Source organism: Chrysochloris asiatica, unplaced genomic scaffold (genome assembly GCF_000296735.1).
Source record: "Chrysochloris asiatica unplaced genomic scaffold, ChrAsi1.0 scaffold00009, whole genome shotgun sequence".
NCBI lineage: Eukaryota > Metazoa > Chordata > Mammalia > Afrosoricida > Chrysochloridae > Chrysochloris > Chrysochloris asiatica.
This window is the reverse complement of record NW_006408527.1, coordinates 4,020,116-4,045,768: the sequence shown is the minus strand read 5'-3', so window position 1 is coordinate 4,045,768 and position 25,653 is coordinate 4,020,116. Positions and strand designations below refer to the sequence as shown.

General features: G+C 40.5%; 1 protein-coding gene across 1 annotated transcript in view; it reads left to right on the top strand.

The window, feature by feature from the left end:
* Nucleotides 1–25,653, top strand: part of PROX1 (prospero homeobox 1) — a 56,885-nt gene that overhangs the window by 12,579 nt on the left and 18,653 nt on the right. Inside the window, exons 3-4 of the mRNA XM_006834009.1 lie at nt 5,378–5,485; nt 11,766–11,960. Coding sequence (XP_006834072.1) covers nt 5,378–5,485; nt 11,766–11,960 — 303 coding nt within the window. The remainder of the gene's footprint in view (nt 1–5,377; nt 5,486–11,765; nt 11,961–25,653) is intronic.

The following is a 25,653-nucleotide window of genomic DNA, read 5'->3' as shown; positions in this document are numbered from 1 at the left end:
GTTAGGTGGGGGACACAAGTATCTTTTGGATTGCTTTACGTTTTGGTAATGGTCATTGTCTCACCCTCTCTAAATTCTGCTACTTCAGAATAATAACTTTTCCTCTCTCTCAACAAGATTAAAGTTCTGTTGAACATTGATGGTTTGGAAACACCCAGGCTCATATAAAATGTTAGGTGCATGTTCCTGGAGTTGTTTCTTTTCCATAGCTAAATAACTTGTGTCCCTGGTTGCAACTGATGATTACATTTCCTACCTTGTGGCTATCTATCCTGGGTTCTTTCTCGTTCTTCTCTACTGCACAAAACTTGTACTCACTTATCTCATTGACATATTATTTCTCAGGAAGAAGAAGATAGGGAAGCCACCTTTAATATAGTCCACTGTCCACACAGTTCTGAAGCCAGTGAGGAGCTGAGCCTTTGTCCGGAGAGTAGATCCCCTTCTCTCTTGTCTTAATCTTTATGATAGTAATGAGTTCTTTTCTAATTCACCTGACACAGATCCTAAGCTTTTACTTTGACAAAGCTTCTGAGAAACGCAGTGCGTGATGTTTTACTTCAGTTTGAATTAATTGGGACCATAATTGAAGTTGCTGTTGTACAAGTACTTCTAGAATAACCTGATATTTCCTAGAAAAAAAATCAACATAAATTAGTTGAAATGAAATGGTATCACTTTGGTACTTGTTCCTATGGTTTTATTTTTAGTTCATGTCTTTCCAAATTGTAATTCATAAGGGAGTGGTTCTTTGCTACTCCAAAGGGCATCATCTGTTTCTTCCAACAAAGTAGCTACGATAAGAACTATTAAGAACACTAGCTTATCAGATAAATCCACTATAAATTCAGCACATCAAACATATATGTTCTACATTACAGAACACATGACGTTGTTATCCTTTCCAACAGAAAGGAAACAATGTGCACAGGTTAAACTATATGCTGGCACACCTGCTTCAAAGAGACCAAGTCTTGGTTATAAAAAAATGTGTTGAGTATCTTTTCAAATGAATCTGTTTAATCAAATATTAAGTTTTATTCAAATCCCCAAAGAAACAGCCAGCCAATTGTTTTTCTTCATCATGTTCCTTGTCATTCATCCTCTTTGCATCTCAAGAAAAATAGCCTTGTTTAGGCCTCAAACATTTGCATGTTCCCAATTAAAGCACAAGAGTAGAATTATAAGCCCTTCAGACATGCAGGTGAAGAAACAACCTATTCTGTATCACAGGCCACTCCTTCTTGCTCAACTTTTGGAGAATTCTAAATTACTTGAAGTTTGAAAAGGAAGATTGCTTAGTAATTTGAAATTAAAATAACAACTGGAAAATGTGGGTTAAAAATGGATATTTAAAGTGTGAAAAAAAATGGGAGTTGATGTTTTACAAGTTTTGAAATCTGGTGGGACTCTGTAGTATTTCTATTTTTAAAAAACCAAGTCAAATCCACTGCCATCAAGTTGATTCTGACTCATAGCAACCTTATAGGTTTCTGAAACTGTACATCTTTAAGGGAACAGTCAGCTACATCCTGCTCCCTAGGAGCTGCTGGTGGGCTTGAACCAATGACCTTGTGATTAGCAATCCATTGCCTAACCTATAGTGCCATCAAGGCTCCTTAGTAAGTGTTAGCTGTAGTGAAACATTTAAAGACTGGTTTCCCAATCCCTCTTACCCAGAAAAAAAGATTATAAAGTAAATTTAAAAAAAGAATTCCATAAACTACACAACAATTTATGTTGAACTTCTTAACGGAGCAACAACTTCTCCATCGCCACCAACATTAAATAAGTGAGTTCAGAGCTTTTCCCTCTAGTCAATTTTCCTAGGAGTAAAGCCTCTTAGAAATATGATAAATCAGACAACAAGAAGGAAGCTAAAATTCTTTGGGTGTGCATTTTGAAAATGTTAGTAAGCAGTCTCAGCCCATTTGGTTGGAAGAGCAGCAGCATGTAAAATCTCTTGCCGCAATTGGGGGGAGAAAAAAAAAATTCTTCCTGCAGCCTTTGCAACCTATTATTGTCCCATTTGCCTTTTTGCTGCCTCCGCTGCTCCTCCGGCTGCTGCTGTTTAGGTAAGGTTATATTGTATTTGGTAAACAGACAACACTTAGATTCTCAGGTTGTTTGAACACTGCTTTAGGTTCAGCTGCAGTACCCTGATTCTCTGATCTTTTATATTCCGAGCAGATGTCTTTCATTAATTTATGGATTTATCATCTTTTTTCTTTCTTTCTTTTTTTTTTTTTTTTTTTTACACCTGGCAGCTGTCTCAAGTTTCAGCAGTTATTGTCTATTTTGCATTACACATAGAATTGAATGTCATCTGTCTTCACAAAGCTATAGCTAAGAGAATTGAGGCAAAGCCACATGAGCTGCCGGGACAGATCTTGTTTGCGTTCCATCCCCCCTCGCCCCTACCCCCTCCTTTACCTCCTTAATATTTATTTGTGCTCATTTTCTTTCCTGGCCTTGAATGGAGCTTAGCTCGTGTTCAGTACAGCTGTATGTTTACTGAATCTATTCCATCATGAGTCATTGTGCGTGTGTAAGTATCCTAGAAACAGCTAGTGCTTTCTTGGAAGAACAGTTGCTTTTCAGCACAAGCACTTAAAAGGGAAATTAACCAATTGGTCAGTTCAGATTTATTTTGAGGAGGGAGAGAGAGAAAAAAAAAAGGATTATCTAACTGTTGGCTTTTAAATGTTTCATTAGTTATTTTTAATAGTTTATTAGAAACATATATTTTATGGGAATTTTATCTTAATTACACTGTGAGCAAGAGATAAAGATTTATTCTGTGTTCCATTTCAGTTGCCCAATTCCAAGTATTACCAACAGGAAACATTTTAGAGCAAAAACAAACCTGAGAAATTCATATTAGAATACTTTTTTTTTCTCATTACATAAAAAGCCTCTAGCTCTTGATCAAAATAAGACGGAAAGTTTACATTAAACAAATAAAGTAATTGAAGGAACTAAAACATGTTAGTCTAATTTGAATGTGTTGAGAGTGTCAGGAAGTTTTGATAGCTCTATGCCTGTCTGAGAGCCAGAGTCAAAACAGTTTGTATTTTGTATGATCACATTTTAAAAGATGTGGGACTTTCCCCCCTACTAATAATTAAGTATATGAGGTGGTTTTAATGTAGCCGCCTGAAAGAAAATATTAGAATCCAGATCTGAGAATGTTTGTTGAAGTTTGGACCTGCCTAAAACTCTTATCACAAGGCAATAGGAGACAGCTTGCAACTATTATTTCACTTATCCATTTGGACAGATGGTCCTGAAGTGTGCCGGGCTCCTTTAGTCTTCTCTGTCAGTGTAATGGAGGTTACTGGAGGGCCTTTCAGCTCTTTCCTTGGCACAAGAAGTATGTCACTCATAAATTATCGTCTTTGTAATCATTAAGGATCTCAAACAAAAACACAAGTTCAGTTAAACTGCTTTGGCTTACAAATATAAAATCAAAATTTCCCTCTTCAGTGTTCATTTTCATTGGGGATGGGGAAGCACAATACTTAGCTTTTCTCTATAAACCAACAGAGTATTTTTAAAAACTGCATGCGATGCCAAAGTGAATGTTCATTGAACAAAGTCTCTGCAGAATATTTGGTTAAATTCTCTATTACAAGAAGTCAACAGTTTATCAATGCTAATTTGATTATGCCTCTCTAGTAATTTTCTGGTGGTCACACCATTCTTAAGTGTGGTCCTGCTATACTTGCTGAAGGTTATTTGGAAACCATGATGACTAAGTATGTTCATTGATTTGACCTTTTCTAAGGTGTAAAATTTTGGTTGGGTAGTTGAGGGTGGAGTCTTGGTGTGGCACTGTAGGATAAGCACTCCACCTCAAGGTCAGTTTCAACTACAGGGTTGGTGGTTCAAACTCACCAGCAGCTCCTTGGAAACCCTATGAGTCAGAACCGACTTGACAGCACTTAACAACAAGCAAGGTGTAAAATTTTGTTAGTTAAGGGCGTGTGCCTGTGTGCGCATGCATGTATTCGTGCTTGTTTTTCTTTTCCTTTTTTTTTTTTTTTCTTCCCTTTTCCCAGACTGTCTTATGTGAGAAAATCCTTAGAGAAGCTTCTAGGAAGGAGCCTTAATTGACCTTGTGGGGGACCACATTGATTTTCTCCACGTGCATCTTCATTTCTGATAAATTATAAAGCCATTAATTTGCTGAGGAAATGGCAGGGCCAGGCTGCGGCACAGATGTGACCAGAGCCATCCCAGCTCTGAGTCTGCTGAGGAGTGCCAAGAATCTGGGGGAGAATCAGGAAGCCTGGATTGTTATGGTTAGCCTTACATTCTCTTGGGAACTGTTGTAGATGCTGCTGTTTACAGATCTAAAAGGTAATGATGTTTCCAGATAAATAGGCCTTCTTATTTTGGGTAAGTGGCCATTTATTGATCTGCTAACCCACATTTATTGATTTGTTAGCCTCAACTACTGTGCCGTTCTCAAAGGAGTTAACTATAAATCCAGAAGAGGCAAATTGTATTTGGTTTTGGATCGTTGCTTTAACAAAAGCGACACCCTCGCCTCACCCAATTCACTCTGTGCCCAAACTACCCCTCCCAACTCTTAGCTATTATTTAAAAAGCAAACAATTAAAAAGGCATAATAGGATCTCAAGAAAGTGATTCAATTCTATAGATTAGCACTAAAAAGTAAAGTGTGAAGCTTGCATATAACAGTGTTCATAATACTGCATTTTATACTTTCACCTACATTAGTATAATAATGTGATGTAAACTGCATAGTACAGAGAGAAAGAACAAACAGAAGTGTAATTACAAAGAAGGGGAAAACTCTTACGATAAGAGTTGTGCAGCACATGTTGGTTGCATTTGTCTCCTAGCAACAAGTGAATGTATAGATAGCGTTCAGACATAAAAGGGGGAGGGTGTTTTGCTGCCTTCACCCTAAAGTAGCCAAGATTGTGCAACTCAATTGTGCACCTTTACCATTACATTTGGTTACGAATCGGGCTGCTACCCGCAAGGTCAGCAGTTCAAAACTACCAGCTGTTCCTCAGGAGAACGATGAGGCTTTCTGCTCCTGTAAAGATTTCCAGCCTCAGAAACCCTGTACAAGGTCGCTATGAGTCGGAACCGACTCCACGGCACATAACGACAACAACCATTACATTTGGCAATGTCTGACAGGCAATGATATCATTTTGAAAAAAAAAAAAAAACCAGCAGCAAGTTATCAATGGAACCTGTCAGCAATGCCACTGACCTGGCAGCATTCCTTCAATGACTTGGTTGGTCTCTGTCATCTCTGGTGTAATGGTGGTGGTGTGGTGGTGGTGCTGACGCTTTGTGTCCAAAGACATTTTTCCCTTAACCAATTGCATCCTACATGCAGGAAGGATTGTCTCCCAATCACTTGAAAAAAGCAAAGCTCATGTTCTTTTATACTCGTTACCCCAGCTCCAATATGCTGAAGACCTACTTCTCCGATGTAAAGGTAGGGGCATTTTTTTATTATTTGTTCACCTTCTACATATGCGATAGTGGCTTGAACCCTTGGAAGTTAATGGAGATTGATGTAGAATCAGTTCATTAATACACCTATGTTGTAATTGATTCAATGCACTTTTCCTTTTATTTAAAGGTGTGCCAAGCTAAGATGGTCCTTGTGTTTAGAACTGAAGGACTGTTCATAATAAACCATGTGGGTTTACAATACAGTCTGGGAAACTCAGCCTCAGTTTTTATATGTTTTAGTAGCTTCATGGGGGGAAAACTCAGCCGGTGATCAATAGATATGCTTTAGAGAATTTTTCCCACCCCTCAGCAGCAATAAACTGTTTCTGTTTTTGTTTCTGTTGGTTTCCTCATATTTGTGCTTCTGAAAGCAAACTCTAGCACCTCTTTTTCCACCCTGTCGAAAAGGAGCGGACACTGAAATTCTCTATGCAGTAGCTGCTTAAAAACAAAAGTGATGATTGTCTCTTATTTACAACTTAATTTGTTGTTGATGTAGAGTACACTGAGCATAAGGGGAATGAATAAAGTGACAGATTCAGGACACATTATTCAAATGAGGATATGAAAGCTGTCTGCCTACAGCTGCAGCCTCCCTCATTCTACAGAAGATTGGGACCTCCTGGTTCTGTGTGTGCGTGTGAGTGTGTGTGTATGCATATGTGTGTGTCTGTGTGTGGGTTTTAAGTAATTGTTTGCATCAAGTTGATGTTGTGTTAATCATCTGTAACTTTTTAAAACATAGATTGGGTTTTGATGATGATAATGACACACATGGTATCATTATCCAAGGAATTTGATAAACATTACATTAGCTGAGATTAGTTTATTAGGGTTGGGTGCGTCTTTCTCCACCCTCCCCTTCCCACCCCATATGTACAAGTTCTTATTTCTGCCATTGAGAACTCACAAGCTGCCAAAACCCGCTTGCTCCTCTGCCATCCCCTCCATGCAGTTTGTCCGGTACTTGATGCCCAAGTTGCTTCCTTGGCCTCATTTTGAAGCTCAACTCATTTCAGTTTCCTTCACTGATGTTTTATTTGGCCTTATAAGAATAGTTCTGTTTTCCCTCCTGTTTGCTTTTGAATTGTGTATCAACTTCAGCCTTGTATCTTTCTCTTTCCCTGGCTGTGCTCCTTAAGTGGAAGGCTTGTTTTCTCCTCTGATGCCAACAAACTGGGCAGGATGGGGAAGACAGAGAAAGGCGGCAACTTAAATAGCTGGTTAAGAATCATTAAGCATGAAACAAGCTGACACCAATAGGTCCGGGAAAGCATTTGTGGGGGACGCTCTAGAATAGAGGGTCCCTGGGTAGTACAAACAGTTTGCACTCTACTTTTAACCTAAAGATTGGCAATCGGAACCCACCCACTGGTGGCACAGAAGAAAGAGCTGGCAATTAGCTACCATAAAGGTTATAGCCAGGAAAACAATACATGGCTTCACCCTCAGGCAGAATTGACACAACAGCAACGCTTTTTTAAAAGAAATCAAAAATAGACAAATTTAAGAGAATTTGATACCTGATTGAAGGACCAGTGAGCTTCTAGACCCCAGTAGAGGGTCTAGAACATCGTCCTCCAGCGAATCCTCCCAACACTTTAGTTCTTAGAAGTGATAATAAGAGGAAGGGGAGGGAAATTGTGTTAGCTCATGTGTGTGTATGTTTGTGAGTGTGTGACCTCTTTTGTTCCTCTAAGTGGGATATAAGAATGGCAATACCTTATATGATTTATATAGCACCTTTGATCTAGAAGGATGCTGAAGAGCTTTACAAACTGCAAGCATAGGGATCACTCAGCCACCATTGAAGCGCAGCACACGGAGAGTAGAAAGCAGCGGTCATTCTGAGCCAGCAGCATTATTCAGCAGTAGATGTAAATATTAGAAACCTTCATATCTGTGGGGGGCAAGGAGGGGAGAAATAAATCGACAAGAAATTATTCACATTCTTTTAGAATACATCGAGTGACTCAGCTTTGCAAAAAACAACTCCTACTGTGTAAATAATGATGAAATACCCTGTGAGTGCTTTATTTTTAAAAAGTAGTCATATTCAGATTATAGATGCTAGCCATACTCTATCCATACTAGGGGAGACTATTAAAGTATACATGAGTCTCGTTAACTCCCAATTACCCATTCTAATGGAGAGGAAAGAGTTGGAACTTAACACAAGACAAAACCACCTAAGGTCATTACTCTTAAAATTTTTGGAGTAAAGTATATACTTTTAACACTCCTAATTATGTTTTTTCTTTGGCTATTAGTAAATGAGTTTGCATTCCCCGAGTTTATGCTGTTGATAGGGGAAAGTTATGTATATAATGAGAAAATTGGACTTCTTTAATACCAAGAATAATCAAGAAATGAAGTGTTAATAATGAATATATTCATACGTATATATATATATATATATACATATACATATTATGATATATATACAGTATACATGTATTTGTATATATGAAATATATTTATGTGGGTCCTTATTGGACTCCTGTTATAATGCTGGACTGCTAACCACATGGTCAGCTGTTCAAACTCACCAGCTACTCCTTCAAAACCCAAGGCAGGGTCACTAGGAGTTGGAAGCACCTCAAAAACATTGGTAGCTGAAATTGCTAGATGCTTCTCTGCATACAGTTCAAAGTTATTTTGGTTGGGACTCAGGAAACCACTACAGCACTTAGAGGTGCCTAGAAAGTGTGAGGGGACCTTAGGGTCTTATCACAAATGAAGCCCTGTACCATCTCTCTTGAATCCAGTAATGCCTGCCGTAAAGACACAGCCTACGTTTGATTGAGGCTACATTCCTCTAAAAGAAAATCCTACTTCTAGCAAAATGTACTATCCCAAATCATAAAGTCATTTCAAATTGGGATTAGATATTAGTGTTGCAAGGAAAAACAGCACCAGCAGAAAACATTTTCTTTTGTAATTAAGGTGTAGCACAGGTATGCATCCAAGCCACACTTGGAGGATAGTGCAGGGCTGAGTAATACTCTCACTGGCTCCACATAGGTGAGCAGGAGGAATGATGCACACTGCTTTGTAAGCATTTCTTTGGAAAGGACCTAACACACATGATTTCCATTTCAGGTAGGAGGTATACTGCCCAGGGAAGCACAAACAGTTAAGTACTTGGCTACTAATTCAAAGTTTAGAGGTTTAAGTCCACCCAGAAGCATGTAGGAAGAAAGGCCTGGCAAACTACTACCAAAACAGCAGTCATTGAAAACCCTATGCAGAGTGGATTTATGTCAGTGGGGAAGGAACAACTCAGAAAAGGACAGTGAGAATGTTATTGAATTGTACATGCAGAAACAGTTGAATCAGTGTGTTTCATATGTTTTCAACAACAAGAAAAAAAATGTTTTAAATCTTTATGGTACACGGTTCCACTCTGCACACATGGGTTGTCATGAATTGGAAAGGACATTAACTGGTTTTGAATTACCTTAGAAATGAAGAGGTAGAAGTGACTTATACACAATACAGTAGTGGTGGCATGGTGTGAGAAAATTTCTTCCACTGTTGTAGAGCTGATTTAGTTCACTTTCTTAAGTAAGAACCTAAACAAAGTCCTATGTCCACACCAAGAGTCCAACTTAACTCCTTCACAATGATATTTAGACAAAAAACTCTGCTTCTCATGACAGGAAGGGCAGGTGGGCACAGGTGAGAGAGATACCTAGGATTAGTGGACCAACGCCGTCTTACTTTTCTGGACTAGGTGCTGATTTTAATGCATGAACTCATAACTCTTAGACCACTAAGTACAACAGTTTCAGTGTCGTTTTAGCTTTAAAGAACAGACGTTCACAGGCTTTTCAACCCCGCAGTTTTAAATGATGTATCTCGTTCCCCCCACCTCTTGAGTCAACTGCTGCCTAGCCAGATTAAGGTGTCAGATTGATTTGTTTTATACATCTTTTGACCATGCTCATTGAATATTTAGGAAGTTTCTTCAGCCCATATTGAGGCTGAGATGTCCCGTGGGAAGCATTAATCAAAGTCACAGAGACTCATACCCTGTGTGGAAACACAGCCTCTTTATTGTAGCGATTAGTTTTTGCAGTAACACATTAACACACTACAGAGCTCTCCTTTATAGAACAATTGATCCTTTTCTTGTAGGCACTACAGGATGGGGGAAATTAACTCTTTAAAGTTTAACACTATTTTTTCCTCCACCCCTCCCCAAAGTGAGTATTTAGAAAAGAGGGGGGGGTGGGGTGGGTCTGTTTTTGCTCTTTGCCAGCAACTAAAACTGAGCACATTTCAGTTCACTTCTAGTGGAGAGAAACCCTGTCCTCCAAACTGGTGTGTTGGTTATTTCGCTTCTCATGTTTGGGGAGTCTGTTATTTTTGTCCATTCTTTCTCTCTGGTATTTCCATTCTCCAACAATAAGCTTTAAATCTCCCTTTATGTCCCATTCCGAAATAATGGCAAGTGTACTTACTTTTTTGTCCTTCCCATTAGGTCATTCATGACCATTCTAGAAAAAAAAAAAAAAAAAACCCTTCTATTTTTTTCCTCTACAGTACTCTTGTCCATATGAGACAATGTCTTGTAACAATACAGAAGCCTAATCTCCATGTCAAAGCAATTTTCATTCCCCAGTGCACAGTCTGCTATCATTTTGTAATGTTTTGTTTCTTATTCTAAAAGAATTAAAAAGGAACAGTAAGCCGTCACGGGGGCCTGTAGTCCTTATCTCAGTGTCTGGAAATTTGGACAGTGTATTTTACTGCTGAGATAAAATGGAAAGAACTTCAAGTTCAGCAAATCGTAATGGGTTTAAGTTCTATTGAAATCGGTAACCAGAAGATCAGATAACGGGGGTCCTTCAGTTGTCTTTTTAATCGGGTCCCCCGCAAGGCTGAATAGAGACAGAGCAGACACACAGAGTGAAAATATAATTCTTGGATAGGTTAAGTACATGTTTGAACTCTTGCAAGCAGAAGCGATTTGCTGATGACTTAATCATTTTCTGGTCAATTATCTGTAAGAACCCTTGCAACTGCATGACAATTATGATGCAAGTTGGCCTTTTGGGAGAAACACCAGTCTCCCTGCTTCTGTTTCCTTGTGACTTCAATTCTCTGCCATAAATTTTCATTCATTTATTATCTTTGCTAGTATAGAAACAACTTTCTGCGTAGTAATTACAGCCCCAATACACACTTTAGCTGTCATCTTGTAGGAGTCTGGATGTTCTCCTGGCTAGTGTTTGATAAATGATCTTTGTTGATTTTTGATGAATGCACATCTTTTTCTGGGGGCCCAGAGAAGGGGATGCCTGTGATAACAAAAGGCAGGGGTTGTCTGTCAGCCTGCCTGATATAAAACTATGGATTTATTGGTTTTGACTTGGCAACTTGAGACGCATCTGTCCTTTGTGTGCACAGAGGACTGTCAATAAGGATGGTATCATTTGCAGTGAATCCAAGATGACATCTTCATTTAAAAGGTCATAGGGAAACTGTGGTAAACAAAGTTTTAAAATCGAATTGTGTTATAGTAACTTGGCATTTAAAAAACGTAACAGAGATACAGTCTCTGCCATCTGTGTGCTGGGTCTTAAACCACACCTCCCAACCAGCACAGATCCTGGCCTCAGTGGATATGGGTCTCACCCAGTGCTGGATGCAGTGAGCATGTGAACAGAGCAGTCTGACCAAAAGGCACCAGGCTAGAAAACTGTAGAGGAGCACTGAGTGGAATCATGGGTGAATGGGTATGGGAGCATGTATTACCCAAAATAAGCATATGCCAGATCCCTCCCATTTTGTGTAAAAGCCATTTTCTCAGCATTGAAGGAGGCATGTGGAGACACAGAATTTTTGGTGAAGTCACGTAGCTCATCATCTTTAGTACCTGAGACTAGCAACTCTTCCCAGGATCCTGTAGCCTGAATGAATTCCCATAAGGAGTCAATAAGTGCCATGCATTCTGCTGAAAGATGAAGAACGATGTTTAGAAAACGAGACATTCAACTTGTGGAAAGTCAGCTTTTTAATACAATCATTTGAAATGAAACTTGTGATATGATTTCCGTTGTTGAGTTGTTTGATACTATCCTGTAAATATATTATTCCTTTCGCCCCTCTCGCCGTCATTTTGGAGGAGTTAAAAAAACACACCTTTCCAAGTCATGAGGGAGGGGGTCATTAAGCAGTGCTTTAAAATGCTTTAAAAAGTACATGAAGAAAATGGCAATGTTCTTATCCTTTTCAATATTTAAATTTGACAGTTCAACAGATGTATTACCTCTCAGCTTATCAAGTGGTTTAGCAATTTCCGTGAGTTTTACTACATTCAGATGGAGAAGTATGCACGCCAAGCCATCAACGATGGGGTCACCAGTACCGAAGAGCTGTCTATAACCAGAGACTGTGAGCTGTACAGGGCTCTGAACATGCACTACAACAAAGCAAATGACTTTGAGGTAGGAACTAATCTTTATCTTTCCTGTTTAAACATTTATTTTTTTTTAGAAAAGTTCTAAAATTCTTTTTTTTGCCCTGGTTTCTCATGTAAGCATCCTTCAGTAGGTACTAGGTACAGCAGCCACAAGGAACCCCCGGTGGCTCCCACGGGGTTTGCCTTTCCTCTCTCTTTCCCTGGCTCATCTGCTTGTATGGAAGGTCCACTGAATCACAGAAAAGGGAACTGGAGAATCCAAGGGAAATGCCAGCAAGGAGCAAACATTGATATTTTAATAACTCCCTTTCCACAGCAAAGGCCCCTGTTCCGATCGGCATTTTTCATACTTAGGTTCCGGGATGCCAGTTGAGTGCATATATTAACTGCAAAAGTTATTTTCTGAAAAAGGTCTAAAAATGTTAGATATGGAGTGATTCCATGGTTCCTAACTTCTATAGTTATTTGTTTCCCTTTAATGTATGAAAATTTGCTAGTGTCATAATAGAACTATCTACATTATGTTTTGATTTTATCTTTGTTTTTGTTGCTTTTGGAAGATACTTGTGCTTTTACTGTGCATATGTATACCTTGACTGTTTGTTTTATATAGATAAATAGATACACACAAAACAATAGAGACAGTTCCCAGAAAGCAATATCCACGTAACAATGAAAGACGGTTGGTATGAGTTAGGCATTTCTTTACAGGCTCATGTGGTGCCTCAGCAAACAGTTTTCATCGTAACATACTCATTCTCTTTGAGACACCCCCAGCAAATTCCCCAGTACCCACAAAGGCATTTTGCTGAGCCTTGCTGGTTGAGGCAATAAAAGTTGGTGGCCTGAACCCCACCAATGATGACAGCTTTGGGTTAACAGCATTGGTCCATTTCTTGTACTCTCTTGACTTGCTGGTATACAACCTCAGGGGATGAATTTTCTCCCCTACACCTTCTCGGGCTGAGACTTGATGTTAATATTCCTGGTTTCTATTGTGTATGGTGTTGTAGCTGCTGTTGGGTTGGTCTGGACTCATGGCAAACCCATATACAATGGAATGAAGTACTACCTGGTCTTAACCTGCACCTTGATTGGTTAAGGATCAGATCCATTGTGATTTATAGGGTTTTTTGGGTTTGGTTGAGTTTTTTTTGTTTGCTTGTTTCTGTTTTTAACATTTTATTGTGGTTTGGATGAAAGTTTACAGAGCAAATTAGTTTCCTGCTCAACAGTTTTTACACAGCTTGTTTTGTGATATTAGTTGCAATCCCCTAACTATAACGGCACTCATCCCACGTCCTCCCTGGATCCCAGTTTCTGTTTGCCTATCTATCTTTCCTGCCCCTTCCTGCATTCTGCACTTTGGGATAAATACTACCCTTTCGGTCTCATGTGACTGATTACTCTGAGAAGCACGTTCCTCATGGGTGTCATTGTTCACTTTATAGGTCTGTCTATTATTTGGCTGAAAGGTGATCTCAGAGGTACATTCAGGTCTAGGTTTGAAGGGTGTCTAAGGGTGACGCACTTGGGGGTTCCACCAGTCTCTATCAGACTAATAAGTCTAGTCTTTTGATGAATTTGAATTTTGTTCTACATTTTTCCCCCCACTCAGTCCAGGACTTTCTATTGTGGTCCCAATCAGAAGAGTCAGTAGTGGTCACTGGACACCATCTAGTTCTTCTGGTCTCACGGTCATGGAGATTGTGGTCTGTGTGGTCCATTAGCCCTTTGGGCTAATTGTTTTCTTGAATCTTTGAGTCTCTTCTTTGCCCCTGAAAGGAAGAGACTCGATATATAGAATTTTCACTGGCTGATTTTCAGAAGTAGATCTGTTCAGCATTGTAGCAACACATAATCCTCCACTGGCAGAGAGAGAGTGGCTCTGTACGAAGTATGTTGCCCAGGAATTGAGCCTGAGTCTCCCATATGGACAGTGAGAATTCGGCCACTAAGCCACCACTGATCTTCCAGAAATTTCCAGGGAGTTTTCAACTTTGAAGACAAGCAAGACCCTGGTCTGGACTAGCTAATTTAAGCTCTGGCTCCCATGCCTCCCTGTTTGCCCCTCCCTTTTGGCAGTGTGAATCTATTACACTGAACATGGAGGCTTAGCAGGAGAGAAGTTGCTTCTTTTTTTTTTTTTTTTAGTTTGAATGGTTTGACTGTAGGTCACCAATTTATCTTTGCCATCCAAGAAAAATACTTCTTCTTGCTAAACATGGTAATGAAATTTTTCTTTTGCAGAGCACATTAAAAGTAGGGACTCTTCTTGTGCCACTCCACTATTTTAAAGTTTGATTGTAACTGAATACTGGTTTACTATATTAGCAGAAGACACCAGCAATGTTTTGTCCCTAAAGCTAAATAATATGATTATGGCTAACCACTTTAAAGAAATATCATTACTGAGCACTTGTTTCTTCTTTTTCTTTCTTTCTGTCTTTCTGACATGTCGATTGCAGTAAACCTTAAGCCAAGAGACTTCAGGTATGGGTTAGTGGACTACTTACAGTTTATTATGATATAGATAGTCTTTTAGAATGGATATTATTTAGTTAGATGTCACAAAAGAATTGCTCAAGGTTTGTGGGATGCTTTTTTTGCTGTGTAGCATACTCTAGAGACTAAATCCTTAAAGTACACAGGGATGTTTAAAACCTTACCTGGATGGTATTTCAAATGGCACAAAACAGGGGATGACTTGTATCAAGAGACCAACACAGTGCTCCTTTTAGCATCAGCTGAATCCTCCTCTAATATGATTAACATCTGATATTTTCCTCTTTGTGAATCATATCCACTTCTAGCCAGGCCACCTCTCCTTTATCTACAATGTCTATTTTAAGACTGTTTCAATACAAGGAGCCTGGGGAGGTACTTTGTCACTTCCCATGTGACTTCAGGCAAGTTTTTAGGCTATTCTGTTTCAATTTCCTTCTCTAGAAAAAGCTAGTTTCTCAAGGGGAAAGGAAGACCCCATGCTCCCATGCTTAGGAGACGCTGAGTTTCTGTTAAAAGAGATGAAAACATTGCAGAATGGTTAGGGTTATGGTTAAACAACATGATGATCATCATTTAACATCAATGAACTGTACATGAAAAGATTGTTGAAACGGACAAATCTTTTGTTATACATATATTCACCCCAATTTTCACACATAACAAAATTTCACAGATACAAAAACCACTAGGCTCTTACCAGAAATGTAGTGAGAAAAAAACAGGTTCCTGGTTTCTCCCCTGCCCTCTCTCCTTTTACACTCACATGTACAAATACAGTTATGCTCTCCACACATATAATTGTAATATTACTAAGTAGGATTTAATTTAGCCTCTCAGTTTGTCACATTTATTAACTAAAGTTTCAGATAAGGTGATCCCTTCTTTTTATGTGCCTTTATATAAGCACAGAGGTCACTGACTAAGTGAGATGCTTAAAACACAACTGACTTTATCATTGTAGCTTTACCAGAGTGGGCCTGGCACTCCTAACTGAATATCTCAACTGATATTGTATGTGCTGCTTTACTTTGGTATTGGAGTTTCTCATAAACTCTTTGTATTTAGGTTTCACATTTTTGTATTTAAGAAGCTCATAAAATCAATCTGTATAGTTTAAGTAGGAGCCAGGGATAAGGAAGGCTGTAGAGACAATTATGTACTTTGCTTCCTTTTAAGTACTTAAAACAGAGTGGAAGCATGGTAAAGAAACTGAATTTGTGTCAATGGGAAGCCCAAAGAGTCAGTCAATTAAAGGAATATATTATACCAATTGAGCATTAACTGGTCTAATAATAAAACATCTCACTGACGGCATTTACAAATTTCTCAGATATTTATTTATAACAGGGAGATACCTAGCATTCAGTGATTCAGTGATGGTAGACTGGGTTGCAGGTAGTCAGATTCTAAGTGCTTCAGTGATATTAACATTTTTAATGAGAGCAATAATAATGATGATACTAACACCATCATAACGAGAAAATGTCCAGATCTCTCAAACCTCCTCCTCTGTTTACAAAGGAATCTTGAATGGTCCAGGGCAGGTAGTTAGAGGGAAAAAAAAGGTGTGAGAATGAAGCTAATGATTCCCCCCTTTACTACTACTTTTTTCTTCCTTCTTTCTCTTCTGTTTCTTACCTTTTTTTTTTACTTTCTACCCATCTCTGCCTCTGGCATAAGCTTGCAGATGGCACACCTCTGCCACTGTTTAACACCATCCCTCCCCCAGTTCCTGCTGCTGGGACTCGCAAGGCCAGAGGGGTTGCTGACCCCTGGCCTACGGAGAAAATAAAGCAGATGGGGAGGGTTTATCACTAGCAAGGAGGGGTGTGGCTCCAATCTCTCTCCCCTTCTAGGCCCTGCATTTCCTGGCCTTTATGAGTCAGGGCCTTCCAAGTGACAAGGGGAGCTGGTTCTGCCTTTTGTATCAGTTTACACAACTGCCAAGATTCTTGGCACAGCAGTCAAACTTAGGGTGGTGAGAGCTTGAGAAGACCCAGGGGATGTGGAAGAAGATGCTGAAAGGGGAAAAAATGAATTAGGCTTTGAGTGTGTACTAAAAGTGGGGGCAGGGGCTGGGGCCTGGAGTTGGCTGCATCCCCCTGTGAGGTAGGGTATCTGGATTCTGAACAGGAGCTTGCAAAGGTGTTAGGGAGGGGGGTGTTCAATTACAGGCTTCATCTTCCATTCCCGCTTCTCACATTTAATGAGATTGGCAACAATAAATTTGTCTTTCCAGGTGTTATGGTATATATTTCCCTGCTTCATTCTCACTTCATTTTGAAGAACTTGCAAAATCATTTTTTTTTTTTTTTTAATGGAGAGGGTAAAGAGGTTTGGGATTCCTTCCCAACTTTTAAATCACACTGATACTTCTGACTTCAGGGGCACTAGGGGTTGAATTTTATTGGTGGCTTTTTTTTTTTTTTCCTTTTCTGTTTTCCTCACAACTGTGGCAAGACCTGTAACCTTAAAGAAGGTAAAGATCACTGTCAAATTTCAAGGCTAGTTTACTAAGGCAACTGACTTGTGCAATTCACAAAGGTTAAATTTCATGAACTGTTATAAGTTACCTAGCTGCCTGTTGAGTAGATTCCAGTTCATGGAGACCCTGTGTGTACAGAATAGAAGTGCTCTACTATAGTTTTCAAGGCTGTGACTTTTTAGGAGCAGATTACCAGGTCTTTCATCTGAGGCACCTCTATGTGGCTATGACCCCTCTTCATGTAGGCACACTGAGCTCTTTCTGGGTTATCATGACCTAGCTCTTCCACTGTGGTAATCTATACGCCCCACAGTGGCTAACCAATGACCTCTAGGCAGGGCCCTAGTTCCCAGTGAGAGCCACTGACACCTCCTGGACCCTCACTAAAGACCCTGGGTTTGGGATAGAAGTCTTAGGAATAAATCGAATGGGGAACTTGTTCCATTGAATAGCAGGTTTGTAAATGTCATTCATTATCCAAACTTGGTGTGGCACTGTGGGTTAATGCACCAGACTGCAAAGCCGGTTGAACTGCAAAGTCAGTGGTTCAAACTCACTAGCTGCGCTTCGGAAACCCTATTATACAGGGTCGCCATGGGTCAGAACTGACTCAACTGCACTTAACAACACAAACTGGAGTTCTGGTGTGGTCCAAATGGTTAAAACACTATGACACCTTCAAAGAAAGGCATGAAGATCTGCTTCCATAAAACAATCACTGAAGACTCTATGTAGCACAGCTCTCCTATGACACGTTTGGGGTAGCCATGAGTCAGAACCAAGTTGACAACACCTGGTTAAAGATACTCATATCTAACTCAAAAGGCTTTTCAGTACAGACCCTATGTGATTGACATGTTTCTAGATGGCACCTGGCAGGCAAGAAGGGTACTCCTCAGGCCTTCTATGTCGTCCTCACTTTCCTCTTGGAGAAAAGAAAATTTTAAAAGCTGCTGGACCCCTCACATGTACAGCTCACCTGCCCCCACATACAAACACACTCACACATTCTGAATCTATGCTCCTCTCTTCTCATTTCTACCCTCAGCCTCAACCCACTCCCTCATTCAAGAACACACACGTTTGAGATTTAATACATTTGGAAGTCTTTCATTCACATTGTCATCTCTTTAAAGAAAAATGAGGACAGGTGGATTGAGGAAGCACGTCCCTCTGCTCCAAATAGATACTTAAATGTGAGTGATCATTTGGAAAGCTGGCACATGAGTGAAAACCTTTTACCGCTGTTGCAGTCTTTTGGCCTCCAAGCTGCCGAGCCATTTAAATGATCGCACAACACACACTTGGTGGGTGGCGAAGAGGAAAAGAAATCCTTACCATTTCTTTGCTTGCCAGTCCCACCACTGACAAGCCAAATTGATCTTTTAAGAGACTAAATGAATGTTCTCCAAATATATGTACAACACATGGCTGTCTGGGAACATATTCCTTCTGCAGAATTATTGCCTGACATTTGAAGGAGCTAGCAGAAAAGACAACAAGTTTGAAATGGGGTGAAAGGATTGGGGGCTGGATAGAGGTACTGTTCTGTGAGGGCCCAAGGCTTGATTTTGACACCTCTGTCCTTTGGGGATTCAAGGTGTTCATCAATATAATGAAGCGAGCCCATTGATTTATCATCTATTTAGTAATGTCATTGCGTTTTTAGCTCCCTGTGTCTTTTTTGTCATTGGGTTACATTCAAGCACAGTCAGATCAGCTTGAAAACCTCCTTACTCAACAGCTTTATTAGTTATAGCATTCCATGACCTTTCTCAACATTCTTAAAGAAAAAGATACAGTGTAATGTCACTTTACTTTTGCTTATTGTCCTTTGTTGAGGTGAACAAAGCATTTTCTGCAGTGGTTATAGCACATAATTATACAGGTTTCAATAGCAGTGTCTTGGCACATATCAAAGTTCAGAGGAGCCTTTAGGAAGGAAAAAAAAAAAAAAAGAAAGATGTTTTGTGGCAGCCTAGGGAGGGTCTCATCTTTCCTTCAGAAAATAGTTCAAGGCTCTTCTGTCAAGCTTCCCTACTTAGAGCTTTTTCTCCTCCTGCTTCATAAAGTTTAAAGGGGATTCAGTGGAGTTCTATGATCTATTTCCTTTGAAAGATTGTTCCTCAGCACAGAGAGGCCCTTTGACTTCAAGAGTTCACAGATTCATGTCTTTAGGTATCATATGTCTGACCTTATCAGTTACTCCATTTAATGTAGGAGAAAAAGTCTCAACTCTTTGTGTTTGTCTGTTTTGCCTCTGTGAAATGATTTGGTGAAAAGACCATCCCTTTTAACACACCACTGTGAGGCCGTTTCTGACTGTAACCTACCCTGTGGCTTTTCTCTCTTTAAAAAAAAAAAAAAAAATTGTCCTTGTGTTTTGTGTATGGATGAGTTCACAGTGAGAATAGAATTATACAAGGGCAGGCACACACACAAAAAATCTTTTGCCTTCCTCCCTCCCCCCCACCCATGATCTATTGGTTCTCTCAGTGGCTGTACCCCAACAGGCGAAGCCATTTAGCAAACACAGAGATGTGGCTGCAGTGTTGGGGCAGCAGTAGGTTTTCCCTTGCTTCGACCTACCCCTAAGGCCTTTATAATTAATTGTCCTTCAGAGATGAGGAAAGTTCAGAGACAGTGTGTAGAGTGATGTCTATTGTCTGACATTCCCTTCTCCTTGCCGCCGCTTCTTTTCTTCATGCCACAAAGGGTTATCAATAGGAGAATGGGAGCAAGTTCTCTTCTGAAAGCTGCTGGTGGTGGTTGTAGCTTTCAGTGGGTTGTTATCATTGTGTTTGGCCCATTCTGAATTCAGTGTCTGAAGAAGTTCTGACAACCTTTTGAAAATCAGCCTGTTTTATTTTTTCCATCTAGATAAAACAGACTCATTTAGCCTATTCATAGTTGGTGAGCCTCCTTAAAGTGGCTAATATTTAATTTCCTCATCTTCCTCCTCCTACCTAGGATTTCTTAGATTGAACTGTCTGCTTCTTCTTCAGTCGTGTGGGAGCAAATTAAGTGCTGATTCACTTAGTTCTCTTAAACATATAAAAATACATGAACAACAACAAATATTGTTGCAAACAATATTTTGGTGAAACATAGAAGCATAGTTTCTGAACATATATTGTTCTAGTTTAAAAATATTGTCTCAGCTTCCATGATTGCCTTAAGCCAATCTTCAATGCCATTTTGTAACATGACATGAAACAAATACAATCTGTTCCTCCTCCCCTTCCCTTTTTTGGCTGAGACACAAAGTAAAGATGCAATACAGAGACAGCTATTTGAGAAGTATAAGGAAAGGAGAACCATCTCTTAATGAGCGTTACACGCTACTGTTTCTGTTAAATAGGGTGAAACCAAGAAAAACAAATACAGTCGTTCTTTTGAGGAACAGTTGAACTAGCAAATTAGAAAGGTTTAAGGGAGACGCATGGTAGTATTCTCGGTGACATCAAGGCTGAAGGGAGCCATTGTTGTTGTGGTTGTTTAGTGTCACTGAGTCGGTTCTGATTCAGTGACTCCATACAGGGTTTCCAAGGAGCAACTGGTAGATTTGAACTGCTGACCTCGTGGTTCGCAGTCCAGTGCTGATCCTACTATAGTGCCACACCATAGTTACAAGAAATCTCTGCCTTGTTTCCCTCACAGCAAATTCTTTTGAAGAAACCTCCAGGATGGCTAGGATCTTGATGGATCTTTGATCAATCTTTGAAAACACTTTCACAACAGACTTTTTGGTATTTGTGGAGAAGTCTGTACACAGCTAATATAGTCATACCAAAAAAGGGGGTAATAAAAAATTAAAGTTATTCTTATGAATCTTTCATTAGAAGCAATGAAAAGGGCCACTTGTATCGCCAAGTCCTTTGTGCTATGAGCTCTTCTTCCGGGTTCTCAGCTATTGTTCTTTCAGCTTCTCAAACAGACTTTCACTTTCAAACTGACAAAAGTCACTTAAAAAGCCAGACAGCTGTACCAACACACCCACCTGACTGAGCCAGAGCCATGGGCAGGTGAGGAGGCCTGCTGAGAGACCTTGTCTAATATGGGCAGGGTGGTTTTCTGTGCCTTAAAGGTGGTTTTGCATTGAATCTTTTTTATTGCTCATTTACATCCCACACCCACACCAAACTCTCCCAAATATTTCTTGCATTCTCTTTACACTACAAAGCACTGGCATCCATGATAGGATGTACACCTTGGGCTATATGGTTAGAGTCAGGTTCACAAAAGTGGTTAGAGTCAGTTTCACAAAAGACAGGGGAGTTTGACTCAGGAAGCTAATTGTCTCCTTCCTTTTCTCCTTTGTTTTTGTTGTTTTTGGGAGTCCTGATATGGCACTGTGGGTTAATGCACAGAACTGCAAGGTTGGTTTCTTATTCAGCTGTTTTGATCCAGTCCAAATCTATGATAAACCTTTCAGATTTCTGTTGGCTTGTTCAGAAGTAGCTGGGATTGGATGAAAAGCACCCACCAAAAGTTGGGGGACAGGGATCACCTTAGAATCGAAGGTAGATAGGTAAGCAGTTCTTTCTGACCCTTAGCCCTCCAGAAAGCTGTGGTCACGGACCACCGGCAAGTCCCCCTTGTGTGTGTGTTGCAGGCTCCCTCTCCCCTGTCACCTTGTGTACAGTCTGGTCTGTGACACTGATGGTGATTATGTCATTATTTTGCTCTGGGGGCCCTGGCACATCTGCAGAGCCCAAGCACATCTTCTTTGTTGCGCTGGCAAACGTCCCACACCACAAATGCTTCATTAGCCCTGCTGCCGGCCTCCTTGCCAGACGCGAGTGCCCAAATCCAGGCTTCTTTCTACTCTGCTCTTTTGTGTCGTTGATGATCATATATTCATCTTCCCAGTTCTCCCCTATGCTCCTTGACTTCTGAACTCCAGATGTCTCCATTTTCTTGCCCAAATCCCTCGGAAGTAGTCAGTGTGACCAAGGTGACTCTGTCCCCCTTAACCCATCCTCACCCCTTAAGACCTCTCCTACTTTAGTATTTAGGAAAGGAATTCGTGACTTTGAATAGCTCCTCACTGTGAGGACAGAACATTTTCAAACTTGCAATTTGAAAAGACTCCAAGAGATGGCTTCCAGTTCATGAAGGTAGACAGTTAGAATTAGGGGCTATTGGATATTGCTTTTTATATGCATGCCTTTCTCGGCCAGCCCCACCTCTATTCCCCTTTCTCTTCTTCCCAGACTCTTTTATTTCTGTTAGGCACATTGAAACATTTTACTGGTCTTCAGAAAGCAGTGTAAGTACTCAAAAATATTCTTCTGTGCATATTTTAGTGTTTGGACGGCTCTTTTTTCTCTGAATGAAATTTTCATCTTCCCTCAATTTACTACCAACACCCCCTTCACCACTGCTGCAACCCCCAACCATGACCTGTTATTATATATATTTAAGGTAGTTAATACATGACTGTTTTGGAAACAAACAGAAACATTTCTCTCTCTAAGGTTTTATTTTATATATTAAACAGCCACAGCTTTTGTTAAGATGTATTGATTTCAGTATTAACAATAGAAAACTTTAGGGAGATTAATATCACGGGTTGCAATAGACACTACACAATTGGTATGTTTAATTTAGCCTTAAATTAGAGTTAACTGATCTGTGTTAGCAGCGTCCCCAGTAAAGAATTTAACCAGTTTTTATCCCTCAAACACTGCAATACTGGTTGTGGTTATTGTTGTTGTTAAGTGCCGTGGAGTCGGTTCCGACTCATACTGACCCTGCACAGGGTTTCTGAGGCTGTAAATCTTTATGGGAGCAGACCGCCTCATCTTTCTCCCGCGAAGCCACTGGTAGCTTTGAACTGCTGACCTTGAGGTTGGCAGCCCAGCTTGTAACCACTATGTTACCAGAGCAGTATTGGTGGTAGTTAGTAGTTCTATGCCGTGGAGTTGGTTCTGACTCATAGTGACAGTGTATAGGGTGTCCCAGGCTGTAAATCTTTCAGGAGCCGAAAGCCTCATCTTTCTCCCATGGAGCATCTGGTAGATTCAAACTGCTGACATTGTGGTTCAAACTGATCTTGTGATCCATGCTTATCCTACAGTGTCACACCAGGACTCCATTGTTGTTGTGTTAAGTGCCATAGAGTCTGATTCCGACCCATAGTGATCCCATATAGGGTTTCTGAGGAGCCACGGGTGAGCTTGAACCACCAGCCTTGTGGTTCAAGCAGACTTTGCAGTCCAGCGCATTAACTAGCAATGCCACACCAGGACTCCATTAGAAGTCTTAAGTATCTTCATTTTTTATTATAGCATGTATTTTTGGTTTGAGGTGGAGCTAAATAGATAAATTCATATATTTTATGGGGGTTATATTCAGACTATTGCATTGAATTCTTTTTTTTTTTTAAGTTTTTATAGTGAATTGAGTGATAGTTTACATGGGAGAACATCAGCTTCACATTCATCGTATCATATTTTTGTTTCATTGCAATGATCACAGTCCCCTCCATGCATCATCATCCAACAGCATTTGCTTCCATTCCCTCTGGGTTTTTTGGATGTACTCAGGAATATATAGCCATCCAAACAACCAAAGGGTATACCCTGCAAGCCTGCCCCTGGTCGCTAGCACACAGTCCCTCTCCCTTCCTGAGTCCAGAATCCCCAGCCACTCCATCTCTCCACATCATCATCTCTGCCTCCATCTCTGGTGTCACTGTTTCTCTGGATAGAGTCCCACACTCCATTCCTGTCCCTTGATGGCCAGGGACCTCCTCTCCTGGACTGCAAAGTCAGCCACTCCCCTCTTTTTATTACAAAATGTCTACCTTTACATTTGCAACACTCACATTCAGTCCTCATAGCAATTATTCACTATTGAACCACAAGAGTCTTATCCCCATCTCCTTTCACCAGCTCTGTCCAGACAGGTTGGATCCACTCAGTAGAGATTCTACCTTCCCCCGCACCCTCTGGAACTAGGCTTCCTCTTGAAACCTTGTAAGTCAGTCACTTCTTGCCTTTGTAGCCTCCCCTCACCTTTTCGGTAGCCAATGTCTAAGTTGCCCATCCTGTCAACCCTGTGTACTGAAGGAGTGGGAATGATCTTCACTGTAAAGATTCGTTTCCTCTTTTGAGCTGCTACATCCATAAGTATACATTGCCTTGAATTCTAAAGCAGAATTTTAGGACAAAGGTCCTTGTAAGGATTACAAAGTGAGGAGGGAAAAGGTAGCCAGACCATAGGACTGTGCAGCCCCAGGAAGGGAGCCTGTGGAGAGGCTGGTACTTGTTATTGATTAGATCATCTTTAGAAGATTCAGATGCACCCAGAGCAGTCCTAACCTCCTAGTTTTAGATTATGGTTTCATCACCTGTTGTGGTTGTTAAGTGCCATCGAGTTGGTTCCAACTCACAGTGACCTTGTATAGGGTTTCTGAGGAATGGCTGGTGGGTTTGAACCACCAAACTTACTGGTGGCATTCCAGTGTTTATCCTACAGTGCCACACCAGTACTCCTAATCACCCATTGTTAATTGTTGTTTTAAGTGCTATTGAATCAGATCCAACCCATATCAACCCTCATAGGGTTTCTGAGGAGTAGGCCAGTGCGTACTTATCCTTTAGCGCCACATTAGGACTCCTTATCACCCATTGTTGTTGTTGTTAAGTGCCATTGAGTCAGTTCTGACTCATAGCGACCCTGTATAGGGTTTCCAAGGAGTGACTGGTGAGCTTGAACCACCGACCTTGTAGTTCAAACAGCTTTGCAGTCTGACACATTAACCCACAGCGCCACAACAGGACTCCTTATCACCCATGTTGTTGTTGTTGCTAATTACCATGGGAGTCGGTTCCAACTCATAGTGACCCTGCACAGGGTTTCCAAGGCTGTAAATCTTTACAGGAGCAGAAAGCCTCATCTTTCTCCCATTCAAGTAGCACGATTAGTAACTACTGTGCTACCAGAGTCCTGGTGTGGTGCTGTGGGTTAATGTGCTAAACTGCAAAGTTTGAACTGCATGCAAGGTTGGTGGTTCAAGCTCACCAGTCGCTCCTTGGAAACCCTCTAGAGGGTTGCTATGGGTCGGAACCGACTCAAAGGCATTTAACAACATGCTACCAGAGCTTCTTTTATCACCCATTTTGTTGTTGTTGTTAAGTGCCGTCGAGTCGATTCCGACTCTTAACGACCCTGTACAGGGTTTCCAAGGCTGTAAATCTTTACGGGAGCAGCAAGCCTCATCTTTCTCCCACGGAGCAGCTGGTAGTTTCGAACTGCTGACCTTAAGGTGCGCAGCCCGATTCGTAACCACTACGCTACCAGAGTTTCTTTTTATCACCCATCGGCTTATTTAAATGTTTTTCTTAAACCTAATGCCATTCTCAGAATATACCATTCCTCAATATGATTCTCCAAATTTACTACCTGCTGTGAAAATAGTACTTTCTATTTATACTCAACGTGATTCTCCTGAAATTCCAAAGAGATATCCCTTGTTATAATAGCCTGGGATTTGTGAGCAGGGTTGTGGTCATTTTCTCCATTTCCTTTCTGATTTTATAGTCTTGATCATTACTCACTCTTAATCTTCATCTCTCCAGATTAAGGAGTTCTAATCCTTTTTAAAAGGATTAATCCTTTTTAAAAGGAGCTCTGGTAGCGTAGTGGTTACGAATCGGGCTGCGAACCTTAAGGTCAGCGGTTCGAAACTACCAGCCGCTCTGCGGGAGAAAGATGA